Genomic DNA, 16,663 nt, shown 5'->3' with positions numbered 1-16,663 from the left:
GGGAAAGAGAGATTAAATTTTGAAGGATGAATAAGAGCTAAGCAGGGAAAGACAGGTGAGAAGGGCATTCTTGGTACTGGGAAATGGCCCAAAGAAGTGGGGGAGCTACAAGCAGTTAATACGTTCAAGCCAGGTTATGAAAAAGAAAGAGGTTGGTGATGTGGGAAGGGGCTAAGACGTTTTGACTTTAACCTGGAGGCAATGAGGGAGCCACCTAAAAGGTTTAGGTAAAGTGGCCCAATTTACACTGCATGAACAGAAACACTGTAGGCTGCCTGGAAGAGTCAAGCTGAAGGCAACTAGTTAGGAGGCTATCACCAATGTCAGCAAGACTCCCTGGACAAGGAGGCTGGAGACAAGAAACTAGCTACATCAGAGAGAGACATGTTCAGGTGGTAAAACTGCCAACACTAACTGACTGGATACAAGGGACTAAGGGCATATATAATAGTGGACATAAAGGAAAGTCCACTACAAAAATGTCTTTATCAATTGCCAAAGGGTGATGGAGAACTTAGCTCAGTATATCACTTTCTTAACTTCTCATCATGCCCTACTGCAGCCAAGCTGACCTGGTCTGTTACCTTGTTGGACTTGAGCATGGCCAGCTGAGGTGATCCTGGGGGAGTGCGATAGAGCAGCTCAGAAGTGAAGGCTGCGTTTGCGATCTGCATGCATTCTTCCAAAGTCTTCAGAAAAGTATTGCAGGTTGATTTCAGCAGAGTTCCCACATCAATTCCCTCCTACAAAACAACCAGAGTGAAGACTCCTTTACCTTGCCAAAAAGGAAAAAGCCCAGTTGTGGAATGTCCTTAGAGGTTTTATCCATCTAATAACGGGTGATAACAATAATCATGTACCCGTCTATTTTGCTGGACAAATATGTGTATCAGTTATAAAAGAAAAAGACTGAGCAAGTCCAACTTATCTATTAATCATACTCAAGCCTTACCCTCAATCTGCCCTTCATGCTCACCCACCATTCCAACTGAAGGCAACGACTTCTCTCAACTCAACAACACTATATGACAGCAGTATGTCAGGTGCTAGGCGCTGAGCCCTTGTGGAGTTTGCAGTCTCTAAGGGGTGGCAGACACCAAACAGAATCACATGGACTGAAGACCAGTGGGATCAATGACAAAATGTCTCCCACTGTCTGAGTAAAAATCAAGTTCTAGAATAGAAGCATTAGAAACCACAAATCACACATTGTTTGCTTTCCAAATGAGTTTTTGGCTTTCAGTACAGATGAGTCTAAGAGGTTTCAGCAACTGGAATTATTCTGAATATCTAATCATTTTTTTCTCCAAGTTATTTCACTTGCTCAGGTTGTTTTTCCTCTGGATATTGATATTAATAAGTTGTTCAGGAAACTGAGGCTACCCCCTGACTAGAGAGTTTGGTAACCACATCTTAGTGGTATTAAAGTTACGAGATTGGGCCCAAGATGGAAACACTCATGCTAAGTCTCATATCAGCAAACCAAAAACTTATCCAAGTTTCTATGCTGGGTTCTCCCAGAAAAGGTAGGCCTAGGTCAACCAATCAGTGCTTGCCTGCTCAGCACAAGTTAGTGTACTGACCTGGCTCCAAGACTTCCCTTTGCTCCCCATAAGAAAAGTAACCCTGCTTTAACCATTCAGCAAATGCCCAGTATAACTTCCTTGTTCCTGCTTACTTTGGTCCATAAAGATCTCTAGCCTGGTATAGCTCTTCACAGCTCCTTTCTATCTGCTAGACTGGATGCTGCCTGATTTATGAATTGCTGAATAAAGCTAATAAGATCTTTAAATTTTACTCAGTTGAATTTTGTTCTTTAACCATAGCCTCTATATTTTCCTCAGTTTTGTATTTCTAACAAGCTAGATGTTACTGGTCGTGAACCACTATTTTTCAGACACCAGTTACAATGTGTGGCTTTTTTCCACACCACCAAGAAATTCTTGGACACCAGCCGGGTGTCTTACAATTCTGACACAATTTACCTGGAAATAGTGTCAGATCTCACAGGTTAAGCGCTCAGTCCTACAAGATTGCTCCCCACCCCCACTTCAGACACCAATGGCAAGTTCAGGGTGTCACTTGTGCTACTGACTGACCCACACTAGACGGAAGATTCCAACAACCCCCTCCTTGTGTTTAATTACTTTGCCAGAGCAGCTCACAGAACTAAAAGAAACATTTAACTTATTAGACTGCCAGCATATTATAAAAGGATATAACTCAGGATCAGCCAGATGGAAGAGATGCATAGGGCAAGGCATGTGGGAAGAAGCTTGGCGCTTCCAGGCTCCCTGAGTGTGCCACTCTCCCCAGTCAACACATATTCACCAGCTCGGGAGCTCTCCAAACCCCATGCTGTGGGTTATGGAAGCTTCGTTAAATGGGCACGATTGATTAAATCATTGGCCAAGGGTGACTGAAGTCAATCTCCAGTCCCTCTCCCCTCCCAGGAGGTGAGGGGGTAGGAATCAAAGTTCCAACCCTCTAATCACTTGCTTGGGCCTACAGTCAACCAGAGCCTCTATCCTTAGTATTTTCCAATTAACATAACAAAGACACTTTTTATCACCTGGAAATTCCAAGGGTTATTTTTTGGAGCTCTATGCCAAAAACTAGACAAAGACCAAAGATATATTTCTTATTATAAATCACAATATCATAACCACAGTTTCATAAGCAAGTTCCCAAGGCACTTACTATAAACACTTCCTAGAATTAAACATTGCTGTGTTCACTTTTCCCCTTCCTACTAGACCAGGGCTTCTCTACCTTGGCATCACTGGCATTTGGGGCTGGCTTATTGGAGCAGGGGATATAGGGGGAGTGGCTCTCCTATCCATTGCAGATATTAAGCAGCATTTGGCCTTTACCCCTTAGATGCCAACAGCACTCCCCCAGTAGTGACAAACAAAAGTGTCTCAGACGTTGCCCAGTGTCTCCTGAGGAGCAAAATTGCTCTGGGTTGAGAATCAATGCTCTAGGCTCTAACATCCCCAAAGCAGGGCTGAAGTGTTTTGGTACCCCTCCCATCTCCCTCCCCCAGCACAGTATCTTGTACACAATAGGCAGTTGCTGAATGAGTAAGAGAGACCCCCAAAAAGTGAATGAAAGTGAGTTAAACCACCTTTATTAGAAAAACTTAGAGCACATATATTACTAGTAGCATAGTGATACACTACCTAAGAAAAGTAATTTAAAACCATTAATTATAATCTACAGATTCTTCATTTTGTGAGCACTGTTTTTCAGATAACTTCTCTGAGAGCAGAGCAGAGAGCCCTCTCTGGTTAATGTGAACCATTCAATACATAGCTTAACACCAGATAGATGTTTTAATATACGTTTTAGAATGAGTAAATAACAATTTCATTAATAAATGATAAAAATCGCAATCCTTGCTGATGATGGAGAGAAATAAAACTGTGTCTCCATCTTTGAAAGCACTAGTCTCTACTCAAGCAGAACATCTATTACAGTGAAATAAAATCCTGTTACAGTCTCATCAGAGGTGACAGATACATATTACTGACAGACATGATGCTGTCATCTTAGGAGCCACATGCGTAGTATAGAAATGGCTCTGCCAGACAGCTAAGGCTATATTTTAGAAAGTTATGCAAACTGGGGAGACACATATTTTAGTACATCAGTACTAAAGTTAAAGGTTCCAAAATTATCAATTAATTAATCCTGAATTCATCCCAGGAAGGAAAACTATACGCTTCCATATGCGGAAATGCACACACTTCTCTTTGTTGAAGTCTGTCACTTTTTTTCTCTGAAAAGCAGTAAATTCCAAGGTAGGGATTATGTGAGAATAAGCAGCACCTGTAAGCAACATCTGGTGCTACTTGTCACGTGGCTAAGAAGAATGGTATTTTACCTCAGAATTGGACACACCAGTTGCGGTCACTTCTTTTGTTTTATCTACTTGCTGAACAAGAAGATCACAGTAGAGTCTTAGTTCCGACATTTTAGTTTTCAAGTTTTCAGTGTTTTCAGCAAACTCTAAATAACAAAATGATGAAAACATAATTTAATTCCCAGAATAAATAACTGATATACTAGTTAGCATACTATACAGAGAAGTGAAATATAATCTATGCCTAAAGTCAGATGTTTATAGTATGGGTTACAGATATGACATATTTGAAGTTATGGGAGCAAGAAAAAGAGAAAAAGGAGATTTCTAGTCTTCTGAAGTGATCTACATTATTTCTTGAGCCAACATATTTAATGATCACCAGTACAGGAAGAAGGAGACAGTATACCTCTGATCCACTTGTGTCAGAACTGGGAACAGTCAAGGGTTCAGGGTTTTGGTCTCAGTTCTGCCACAGTTTTCCTATCTGTAAAATGGGGTCACAGCTATCTATCCAGTGCTCAAAACTGGGAAACAGTGTTCTGTAACATGCAATTACCACTAATAAGACAGCTTGTGAATTCAGAGGACTGGTCCAGCATGCTGCCTGGCAAGGCGAACGGCACCCTCTGCACACCTGCTGTTCCTTCATTAGCACGGCACTCCAGCCATCCTGGCGCTGAGGGCTCGGCTACAATCATAACTGCCTCTGCTTTCTTCTCCGTGAAAAAGCTGCACATTACCACCTGATCTGAGTCAGAGCTGACAGTGTCTAGAATTTGCTCTCGACTTAGCATTGAAAAACAACCAACAAATAGGTCATTTTACTGTGTCTACTTGAAGAGTTAAGCACATCTGCCATATGTGTCATGAGAAAGGTCCCCTGAAACACTTGTTCCCAGAGGCCCCTCTCTCCCACCAATCTTTTCAGATGTACATTCAAGGCTGGGGGGCTGGGAAGGCAGAGCTCAGGCAGTAAGCCCTGGCACTCGTGACCCAGGCAAAATAGAAAGTTATGCCATGGTTCTCAGGAGACCTAATGATGTTGAGTTAATGAGCACTAAGCAGCAGCAACCTGACAATTAAGTATCCATCTACCCCAGGAACAGGGAGGGGAAAGCGGGGTGTTACTGCAGGAAATACCAGATCCAAGGCTTCTCTGGCTCAGCTACTCTTTACCAAAAGTCAACTTTGTGCCAGACGAGGTAGCTCATGGTAATCCTTCTAAAATAGGTAATTACCTCTTTTCAAAATATAAGGAAACTGAAGATTAGAGAGGTTAAGTGACCTATGTCAAGGTCACAAAGCCATGATTTGAACCCAGTTGTATCTGGCTCCAAAACCTGCATTCTTTCTACTATGACATGCTAAGAAAAAAGAGGTATAGACTGTTTAAGGTCCACTGAAATATACAGCACTTGCATGATATAAAAAGCTGGCTATGGGGGCTTCCCTGGTGGCGCAGTGGTTGAGTCTGCCTGCCAATGCAGGGGACACGGGTTCGAGCCCTGGTCTGGGAAGATCCCACATGCTGGGGAGCAACTAGGCCCGTGAGCCACAACTACTGAGCCTGCACGTCTGGAGCCTGTGCTCCGCAACAAGAGAGGCCGCGATAGTGAGAGGCCCACGCACCGTGATGAAGAGTGGCCCCCGTTTGCCGCAACTAGAGAAAGCCCTCGCACAGAAACGAAGACCCAACACAGCCAAAAATAAGTAAATAAAATACTGAATGCATAACTACTTTAAAAAAAAAAAAAGCTGGCTATGGCTAGGTGGTCAGAAGCAAGATAACAAATATGGGAACCCAGAGATGCCACTAGGTGATTCCCAGGGTTCCCAGTCCAGAGGACAATCAATACTTGCCTTTTTCTTTCTGGGTCCTACTGTCTGTCAGGCAAGCCTTGGCTGACCCCAAGGCTACCAGCCACCGTTGTCTCTCAGCCACACTTCTGGCCTTCAGGTAGAAATATTGTTCCCCAGGGATTATCAGGTCCATGCGTGTGTTATCTACAGAATGAACTGGGAGCAAGGCATAGGGAGGTCAGAAACCCAGAAAAGCCCTACCTGGGTAGCCTCCACTCCACCCAAATTCTCGAGCTTAACTGGCACGCCAGTCACTGAGAGCTGCTTCCAGGAGAGGATGTCAGCCCTTACTGCTTCTGGTTTATTTCTCTCTTCCCAGAGGTCTCTGCTAACGGAGAGGGAAAACTCTGCAACTGGCTCCAAGGTCTCACCAGGACTTTGGCCTAAAGAAGAATCACCTAAATCTCCTTAGGATCGTTTATAAGAGGAGAGAGGAAAAACGTCTCTTCTGGTGCGTGTGTGTGTAAAGTATGCTGCTCTGCGGCCAGAAAGGCTTGATGCACACAAGTAAGGATGTGCTCTTTATCTCCTTGGGTTATTGAAAAGCAATCAAGAGCACAATATTTTTCCTTTCTACTTTCCTTCACTAGTCTTATCAAAAATGTGAGAATTCCCTTAGAACACTTTAGGAGCAGAAACGAGCAAGCCACACTCTCCCTCATCCCCCAAGCCCCATGCTCCAAATTCCCTTCTCGTCTGCTTCTGAGCCACGTCCTCTCAGCATGTCTCAAGATTCTCAAAACCAAGAAGAAAAGGCTGTTTGTAGGTCTGTTAGGTGTTTGCTTGTTTAGTTTTGAGCATGGTGGTGGTGGTGAGAAGGTGTGTGTGTGTCGCGATTTAAACACAGAGGTGTTTGATGTTGCAATAAAAAGACAAATAAGCTTAGCAAACTGCCACAAGCCCGAGGTGAGCAGGTGACCAAGGAATGAGCACTGCATGTGTGGTTAATAAGCACATTGCTCCTCTCATTTATTCTGACGACCTCTAAACCAACCTCCTTGTAAAAACTTGCTGCAGTTTTAGGTCTTACTTGTAAGACTTTTTCTGGGGGACATAACATCATATATCTTTATACTATGGGAGCAGCAAAGAAAGGCACACAGAAGCCAGTGGTTTTTTTTTTATTTTGGGGGAGAAACAGAAAGAAAAATAAAACCTGCAAGTGTCTTGGCTTCTCACCTTGAATTTCACACACCGCCATCTGGATGCTCCCTTTGCAACCTTTCCAAGCATCTTCAGGAGAATCATAATAAGATAATATTCCCCCACAGAGAAGGAACCACCGAGGCTGCCAACCTGAAAACAGAAGCAAGAGCATGGTCTCAATTACTGCTTCTCAGGACATAGGAATAGGACCTAACAAAGGATGCTGGATTCTAGCTCCAAGGAACTTACATTCTGGGGGAAAATTCTAAGGGAAAGAAATAAGTTAGAAAAGATCTGTATGTTTGATCTCATTTTTGCATAGAAGTCTGGAAGGATCAGCAATAAATATGGTGATGATTCTCTAGGTAATGGGATTATTTATGATTTTTATTCCTTTTTCCCCCTAATACAGTACTAGTAATCTTTGGTTTTTACTTTTTCTAAGATAAAAGATTATTATTTTCCAAAGATTATTGTTAACATACTTGCTCTCTTCCCCTCTGGTTAAGAAAAATTATTCCAAACCTAGAAATGAGATAAAAGATTATGCTGCCCTTTCAACATCACACGAAGTGCTGTCTAATAAGCCTGCCTAGGGTCATATGTTCCCTAAGGAAAGATAACTTTAACTTACTATTTGGTATTGATCCACTGAAATGGAATAATCTTAAAACATTACTTCACAGCATTTCAGGGGACAAGCCATATTCAGTGGAAACACACATCTTATCTAGTCCTCTTACACAACCTATGTTCTAGTCAAACCAAACTTACTTGCTGTAATGCCTGCCTCAGGGCTTTTGCTCAAACTGGATCTTCCTCCTAAAATGTCATCCCTGACTACCTCTGCATAAGCCTTGTTAGTCTCCTCATCAGATGTATTTTTTCCTTCTCTGAAATGCCATAGCCTTTTAAGGATACATTTCTCTCACTAGACTCTTCTATAGCTGAGACAGCTGGAGCGAAGGTTGGTAGGCACTTTGCGCAGAGCCCCAAGGGCTGCTCAGGTACATACCTGATCGGCCCTTGGGAATTGATTCACACCAGCTAAATACATAAGTCACCAACTGATGTCAAAGTAGTATTGTTAGGGAACCACTAACTGAAACCGCCCACCCTGGCCAGGCAGAATAATAACTGCTTGCATGAGTTATCTCACAACAGGAGGTCTCAATAAGAAACACGGAACTGACCAGCTACCAACAGCTGGCAGAAATCGGGAGGGGCCAAAAGGAGGGAGGAGATGCCAGCCATAATATGTCCTGCCAATGTCCCAGAAACCCTGACGCTGGAAACCACCTTGACTGAGAGATGCGTGCGTCACCAGGGATTGGACCAAATATGGGCACAAGCAAGGTGACTGGCCAGAGACAACCCGGCAAGCTAACCCCATTACCATAAAACCTGACATGTGAGCTATGTGGCAGAGCAGTTCTCCTGGGTTTCCTTTCCCCGCTGCTCTCCCCCGGGGGGGCCCCTTCCCAATAAAGTCTTTTGCTTTGTCAGCATGTGTGTCTCCTCGGACAATTCATTCCCGGGTGTTAGACAAGAGCTCACTCTTGGGCCCTGGAAGGGGTTCCCCTTCTGGTAACAGCATCAATTTATTACGTTATAACAGATTAGTACACTTCCCGGAGCACCCATAGCCTAAGATCATAGTTCAGGGAAACTTACATTTTTAATCAGGAGGCTGAATGGTCAGCACTAAATCTAAGCTCAGGCACAGGAGTTAGGTGGCAGGCAAGATGTTTCACTCATCATTTACTTCATCAGGGTCTGCTTTCTAGGAACCAGAACACTCAGGCCTGCTCAGGTACCACATCTCTCACTTCCTTCAACAAAATTGGATAAAGACCAATTCTCAATATCCACCCTCATACCAGTCACTGAAATACCCTTCCCTAAAAGCCTTCTCAACCAAAGATGAGTAATGTATTCTACAACTATGGTTTATGTTCCTTTTATTCCATCTTATACTGGGGACTTCCTTCCCAGCGATGAACCTAGACCCTTTTTTTTTTTTTTTTTTTTTTTTTGCGGTACACGGGCCTCTCACTGTTGTGGCCTCTCGCATTGCGGAGCACAGGCTCCGGACACGCAGGCTCAGCGGCCACGGCTCATGGGCGCAGCCGCTCCGCGGCATGTCGGATCTTCCCGGACCGGGGCACGAACCCATGTCCCCTGCATCGGCAGGCGGACTCTCAACCACTGTGCCACCAGGGAAGCCCGAACCTAGACCCTTTACTGGACATCAGGAGCCCCATGGCCTTATCTCAACACCCCCACAAGTTGATTACTGGCTAGAAAACCTCTTGGGGTGAACCTGAAAATTTTATTTGAGAAGGTGATGCTTCCTGACCTTGGCTTCAAATTCTACAGAAACACAAACCCCAGGGCTACTATTCTTGGCACAAACATTACAATCCAGGAAATCAAACTGATCATCAGATTGTCTTGTTGAGTAGATAATCAACACTCCTGGAGTCAGATATTATTAGTGATATTTTAGCCCTTGCAAAAGAGTCATTATTTATACCTAACGCCATCTCCCTTCACTGAAACTGATGAATCAATTCCTAAGAATCTGAGAAACGGAAAGGGCCTTTGAAATCACCTAGTCCAACCAGCTCATTTTACAGAGAAGGAAACCAATCCCAGGTAGATTAAGTGACCTATCTAAGGTCACACAGGAAGTACACAACAGAGTTGGGAAGAAAACTATGTCTTTCTAACACTGTCCCTCCTGGCATAACAACCCCCAAACCTTGACTCCCCATTGCTAGAAAGCTATCCTCGTATAGAACAGTAGCATCTTCTCCCTTACAGCTCAACTCCCATGATTATGTTTGGTGTGAACACTCTCCAAATCCACTATGACTCTCAAGTAGAGGGAGTTCAGCATACCCTCAATCATCATATTTTATCAAATTTAGGACCCCATCTGTATTAGTCTTGGTTCTCCAAAGAAACAGAACCAATAATATGTATGTATATCTATATATAATTTATTATAAGGAATTGTCTCATGCAATTATAGAGGCTTCAAAATTCCAAGATCTGCAGTCAGCAAGCTAGAGAATCAGGAGAGCCAATTTGTAATTCCAGTCCCAAAGTCATCAGGCTTGAGACCCAAGAAGAGCCAGTATTTCAGTGAGACTGAGAAAACAGGAAAAGACCAGTATCCCAGCTCAACAATCAAGCAGGAAGAACTACCCCTTACTCAGCCTTTTTGTTCTACTTAGGTCTTTGACTGACTGGATGAGATCCACTCACACTAGGGAAAGCGATTTACTTTACTCAGTCTATCAGTTCAAATGTTAATCTCATCCAGAAACACCCTCAGACACACCCAGAATGATGTTAGGTCAAATGTTTGGGCACCCCATGGCCCAGGCAAGTTGACACAAAAAATTAACCATCACATGCCATTAATTTGAAGATACACTAAAATATTTGCATGTGATGTGATCGACAAGGCTTAATTTCCAAGATACACAAATAGCTCATACAACTCAATAACAAAAAACAAACAACCCAATCAAAAGATGGGCAGAAGACCTAAACAGTTATTTCTCCAAAGAAGACATACAGATGACCAATAGGCACGTGAAAAGATGCTCAATATCACTAATTATCAGAGAAATGCAAATCAAAACTACCATGAGGTGTCACCTGACACCGGTCAGAATGGCCATCATTAAAAAGTCTACAAATAATAAATGCTGGAGAGGGTGTGGAGAAAAGGGAACCCTGCTACACTGATGGTGGGAATGCAAATTGGTGCAGCCACTATGGAAAACAGTATGGAGGTTTCTTAAAAAACTAAAAACAGAGTTACTGTATGATCCAGCAATCCCACTCTTGGGCATATATCTGGAAAAAACTCTAATTCAAAAAGCTACATGCACCCCTATGTTCTCAGCAGCACTATTTACAATAGCCAAAACATGGAAGCAACCTAAATGTCCATCAACAGATGAATGGATAAAGATGTGGTGTGGGTACACACACACACACACACACACACACAAAGGAATACTCAGCCATAAAAAAGAATGAAAAAATTCCATTTACAGCTACACGGATGGACCTAGAGATTATCATACTAAGTGAAGTAAATCAGACAGAGAAAGGCAAATATCATATGATATCACTTACGTGTGAAATCTAAAATAAGATATGAAGGAACTTACAAAACAGTACTAGACTCAGACATAGAAAACAAACTTATGGTTATCAAAGGGTTATCAAAGGGGGAGGTATAAATTAGGAGTTTGGGATTAGCAGATGCAAACTACTGTATAGAAAATAGATAAACAACAAGGTCCTAATGTATAGCACAGGGAACTGTATTCAATATCTCTTCTAACAACCTATAATGGAAAAGAATATGAAAAAGAAAAAATATATATATATAACTGAATCACTTTGCTGTATACCAGAAACTAACACATTGTAAATCAATTATACTTCAATTAAAAAAACAAAATAACCTGCCCATTAAGCAATGACATGATACTCATTCTCAGATGCTTCATGACTTCAGAGCTGTTGGAATGTGAAAAAAAATGCCTAAAAATTGAAAAAATGTGGTATAAACTAGGTTTATGTTACAGGAATCTGAAAAATGTTAAATAACCCAAACACACACACACACGCACACAGCACAGCTGCAATATATTTTAAAAGTAGCTTGTAGATGATAATAGTAACTGAAATAATACCTTCTCTGTAATAGGTTCTGTATTTACCTAGGAAAAGTTATAATCACACTAGAAGAGTTTCAATTATTTTATTCTGTAGTTTGTAACTATAAAAACTATGACCAAGAAAAACTTTTCCTTAAAGCATAAAGTTCCTAGAATTTCAGAAGGCATGTTAAGAGACCACAGACGTCTCATTCCCATTATCTGAGATTTAATGGCAGAGCAATGGAGAGTCCAGAGTAATGTAGAGACACACTGCTCTTTCACGATGTACACTCCCTGGGAAGCTCAGATACAGCTCAGGGATGATGGATGAATTGCATGAGAAAAAAGGCATGCCTGATGCAGAGGCCATTAATGCACTTCCTGTTTTATTTATTTTTATTTATTTTTTTTTGCGGTACGCAGGCCTCTCACTGTTGTGGCCTCTCCCGTTGCGGAGCACAGGCTCCGGATGCGCAGGCTCAGCGGCCATGGCTCATGGGCCCAGCCGCTCCGCGGCACGTGGGATCCTCCCGGACTGGGGCACGAACCCGTGATCCCTGCATCGGCAGGCAGACTCTCAACCACTGCGCCACCAGGGAAGCCCACACTTCCTGTTTTAAATTACTCTGCTGTTACCTTTGTTTGGGTGATGGCTAATTTTATGTATGAACTTGACTGGACTACCAGATGCTCAGATAGCTGGTAAACCATTATTTCTGGGTGTGTCTGTGAGGGGGTCTCTGGGAGATATTAGCCTTTGGATCAGCAGACTGAGTAAAGATTGCCATCAACAATGCGGGTGGACATCATCCAATCTAATGAGGGCCTGAGTAGAACAGAAAGGCAGAGGAAGGGTGAACCTCCTCTCTCTGCCTGAGCTGCAACATCCATCTTCTCCTGCCCTGGACACTGATGCTCCTCATTCTTGGGCTTTTAGACTCAGACCAGGACTTGAACCATCCACCACCCTCGATTCTCAGGCCTGTAAACTCAGACTGAATTGTGTTACCAGCCTTCCTGGTTCTCCAGCTTGCTGAGAAAAGACTGTAGGACTTCACAATCTCCATAACTGCATGAGCCAATTCCTATCATAAATCTCCTCATATGTATATATATGGTTCTGTTTCTCTGGAGAACCCTAATACACTTGAAAATGATAAAATATTCAAGGTAACAAAAGAGCAGATGAAAACTGTGGGTCTATACCAGTCCCTGATCCATTCAATTACCATTAGACTATCTTCCTGTCCAACCCTACTCTCTTTTTTTTGCTATCCCTTACTAGACATGGAAAGTGGTGTCAGCCAAACTCCCTGCTTAGAAGATTAGACAAGAAACTTCCATGAGCAGGGAAAAGTCTTAGCTCATATAAGCTACTGCTGCCAGGGATGGGCTAGGGGGATAAAGTATTTAAATGCCAATTTCAGATATTTTGTATTATCTTGGGTTATTTCACTATAGAAGGTAAGTGGACATTTATTTTTGGCAACCCAGCATCCACCTCCCACATTTCTGTTCCTGAAAACCCCCTTCTGCACACTCTATTCATGAAGTTTGGGTTGGGCTGACTAGCCCCAGGGTGGGCCTGTGATTCAGGCTTAAATGGAGCTTCACATCCCCTTTCCTCAATGATATGTTCCAAGACAGGCAAGGGACCCAACCAGAAATAATTCTGGGACTTTTGCTGGGACTGGGGAAAGGTGGAGAGAAATGGAGACTGTCTCTCTTTTTTCTTTGGTCTCAAAGATGTTTACCTGGAGCTGCTGGAAGTCATTTTGCCATCACATGGACCTAAACATGATCGACACATACAAGGAAAGTGGGTGGGAGGATCTGAGGGAGGCAGGGAAAGGAAGCAAATCTAGATGACATTTTTTGAACATTTCGGTCAGACTGTGTAATACCTATAGATAAGATACCCTCTAGACTTTTCAGTTACATGGACTAATAGATGTCCATTTTTCACTTCAACCCTGAGTTGGATTTTTCTTTAATATTTCTAAGGTATCACATGATTATCTCACTAAATGTATAAAAAACATTTGACAGAATCTAATACCCTTTCATAATAAAAACTCTTAACAAACTAGGTATAGAAGGGAACTTCTTTAACCTGATAAAGGCATCTACAAAAATCCCACAGCTAACATCATACCCAATGACAAAAGACTGGATGTCTTTCCCCTGAGATCAGGAATAAGATAAAGTGCTTTCACCACTTCTATTTAACGCTGTATTGGAGGTTCTAGCCAGGGCAATGAGACTACAAAAGGCATCCAGAGAGGAAGGGAAGAAGCAAATCTACCTCTATTCACAGACATGCTCCTGTATATAAAAAAAAAAAAAAAAAAAAGGAATCCACTTAAAAAACTATTAGAATAAATGAGTTCAGCAAAGTCGCAAGATATAAGACCAAATACATGTGGAAGACCTTCAAGATGGCAAAGGAGTAAGATGTGCAGATCACCTTCCTCCTCACAAATACATCAAATATACATCTACATCTGGAACAGCTCCTACAGAACACCTACTGAACGCTGGCAGAAGACCTCAGACCTCCCAAAAGGCAAGAAACTCTGCACATACCTGGGTAGGGCAAAAGGAAAACTAGACACAAAAGAATAGGCATGTGACCTGCATGTCTGGGAGGGAGCTGTGAAGGAGGAAAACTTTCCACACAATAGGAGGCCCCCTCACTGGTGGAGACAAGGGGTGGCGGGGGGGTGGGGGGAGGCTTTGGAACCACGGAGGAGGGCGCAGCAACAGGGGTGCGGAGGGCAAAGCGGAGAGACTCCCGCACAGAGGATCGGTGCCGACCGGCGCTCACCAGCCCGAGAGGCTTGTCTGCTCACCTGCCAGGGCGGCTGGGGGCTGGGAGCTGAGGTTCGGGCTTTCGAGGTCGGAGCGCAGGGAGAGGACTGGGGTTGGCTGCGTGAACACAGCCTGAAGGGGGCTAGGGCGCCACAGCTAGCCGCGAGGGAGTCCAGGAAAAAGTCTCAAACTGCCTAAGAGTAAAGAGACCACTGTTTTGGGGTGCACAAGGAGAGGGGATTCAGAGCACCACCTAAACGAGCTCAAGAGACGGGCGCGAGCCGCATCTGTCAGTGCGGACCCCAGAGACGGGCATGAGACGCTAAGGCTGCTACTGCAGCCACCAAGAAGCCTGTGTGCAAGCACAGGTCACTATCCGCACCTCCTTTCCCGGGAGCCTGTGCAGCCCGCCACTGCCAGGGTCCTGTGACCCAGGTACAACTTCTCCGGGAGAACACATGGCGCGTCTCAGGTTGGTGCAACGTCACGCTGGCCTCTGCCGCCACATGGTCGCCCCGCATTCCGTACCCTGCCCTCCACCCAGCCTGAGTGAGGCAGAGCCCCCTAATCAGCTGCTCCTTTAACCCCCTGCTGTCTGAGTGAAGAACAGACACACTTAGAAGACCTACATGCAGAGGCGGGTCCAAAACCAAAGCTGAACCCCAGGAGCTGTGCGAACAAAGAAGAGAAAGGGAAATCTCTCCCAGCAACCTCGGGAGCAACAGATTAAATCTCCACAATCAACATGATGTACCCTGCATCTCTGGAATATCTGAATAGACAATGAATCATCCCAAATTGACGAGGTGGACTTTGGGAGCAGCTGTAGATTTTGGGTTTGCTTTCTGCATCTAATTTGTTTCTGGCTTTATGTTTATCTTACTTTAGCATTTAGAGACTATCATCATTAGTAGATTTGTTTATTGATTTGGTTTCTCTCTTCCTTTTTTTTATATATGTATATATTTTTTTCTTTTTCTCTTTTTGTGAGTGTATATGTGCATGCTTCTTTGTGTGATTCTGTTTGTATAGGTGTGCTTTTACCGTTAGTCCTAGGGTTCTGTCTGTCCGTTTTCTTTTAGTATAGTTTTTAGCACTTGTTATCACTGGTGGATTTGTTTATTGGTTTGGCTGCTCTCTTCTTATTTTTTTTAAATTACTTTTCAAAATTTTAATCATTAAAAAATTTTTTGACTTTAATAACTTTATTTATTTATTTATTTTTCTTTTTTTTCTCCCTTTTCTTCTGAGCCATGTGGCTGACAGAGTCTTGGTGCTTCAGCAGGGTGTCAGGCCTGAGCCTCTGAGGTGGGAGAGTCAAGTTCAGGACACTGGTCCCCCAGAGACCTCCCGGGCCCTCATAATATCAATCAGCGAAAGCTCACCCACAGACCTCTGTCTCAACACTAAGACCCAGCTCCAGTCAACGACCAGCAATCTCCATTGCAGGACACGCCATGCCAAACAACTAGCAAGACAGGAACACAACCCCACCCATTGGCAGAGAAGCTGCCTAAAATCATACTAAGTTCACAGAAACCCCAAAACACACGACCAGATGCGGTCCTGCCCACAAGAAAGACAACTACCAGCCTCATCCACCAGAACACAGGCACCGGTCCCCTCCTGCAGGAAGCCTACACAAGCACTGAACCAACCTCACTCACTGGGGCAGATACCAAAAACAACGGGAACTACAAACCTGCAGCCTGCGAAAAGGAGACCCCAAACACAGTAAGTTAAGCAAAGTGAGAAGACAGAGATATACACAGCAGATGAAGGAGCAAGGTGAAAACCCACCAGACCAAATGAAGAGGAAATAGGCAGTCTACCTGAAAAAGAATTCAGAGTAATGATAGTAAAGATGATCCCAAATCTTGGAAATAGAATGGAGAAAATACAAGAAACGTTTAACAAGAACCTAGAAGAACGAAAGAGCAAACAAACAATGATGAACAACACAATAAATGAAATTTAAAATGCTCTACAAGGAATCAATAGCAGAATAACTGAGGCAGAGAACGGATAAGTGACGTGGAAGATAAAATAGTGGAAATAACTACTGCAGAGCAGAACAAAGAAAAAAGAATTAAAAGAATCGAGGACAGGAGCTTCCCTGGTGGCGCAGTGGTTGACAGTCCACCTGCCGATGCAGGGGACGCGGGTTTGTGCCCCGGTCCGGGAAGATCCCACATGCTACGGAGCGGCTAGGCCCATGAGCCATGGCTGCTGAGCCTGTGCATCTGGAGCCTGTGCTCCAAAATGGGAGAGGCCACAACAGTGAGAG

General features: G+C 43.5%; 1 protein-coding gene across 1 annotated transcript in view; it reads right to left on the bottom strand.

The window, feature by feature from the left end:
* Positions 1–16,663, bottom strand: part of PLEKHA8 (pleckstrin homology domain containing A8) — a 71,660-nt gene that overhangs the window by 25,848 nt on the left and 29,149 nt on the right. Inside the window, exons 2-5 of the mRNA XM_007466096.1 lie at positions 6,908–7,024; positions 5,729–5,884; positions 3,887–4,011; positions 585–743 (exon numbers count right to left, since the gene is read on the bottom strand). Coding sequence (XP_007466158.1) covers positions 585–743; positions 3,887–4,011; positions 5,729–5,884; positions 6,908–7,024 — 557 coding nt within the window. The remainder of the gene's footprint in view (positions 1–584; positions 744–3,886; positions 4,012–5,728; positions 5,885–6,907; positions 7,025–16,663) is intronic.

Source organism: Lipotes vexillifer, unplaced genomic scaffold (assembly GCF_000442215.2).
Source record: "Lipotes vexillifer unplaced genomic scaffold, Lipotes_vexillifer_v1.1 scaffold150, whole genome shotgun sequence".
Lineage (NCBI taxonomy): Eukaryota > Metazoa > Chordata > Mammalia > Artiodactyla > Lipotidae > Lipotes > Lipotes vexillifer.
The sequence above is the reverse complement of the archived record's forward strand: the minus strand, read 5'-3'. Positions and strand labels throughout refer to the sequence as shown.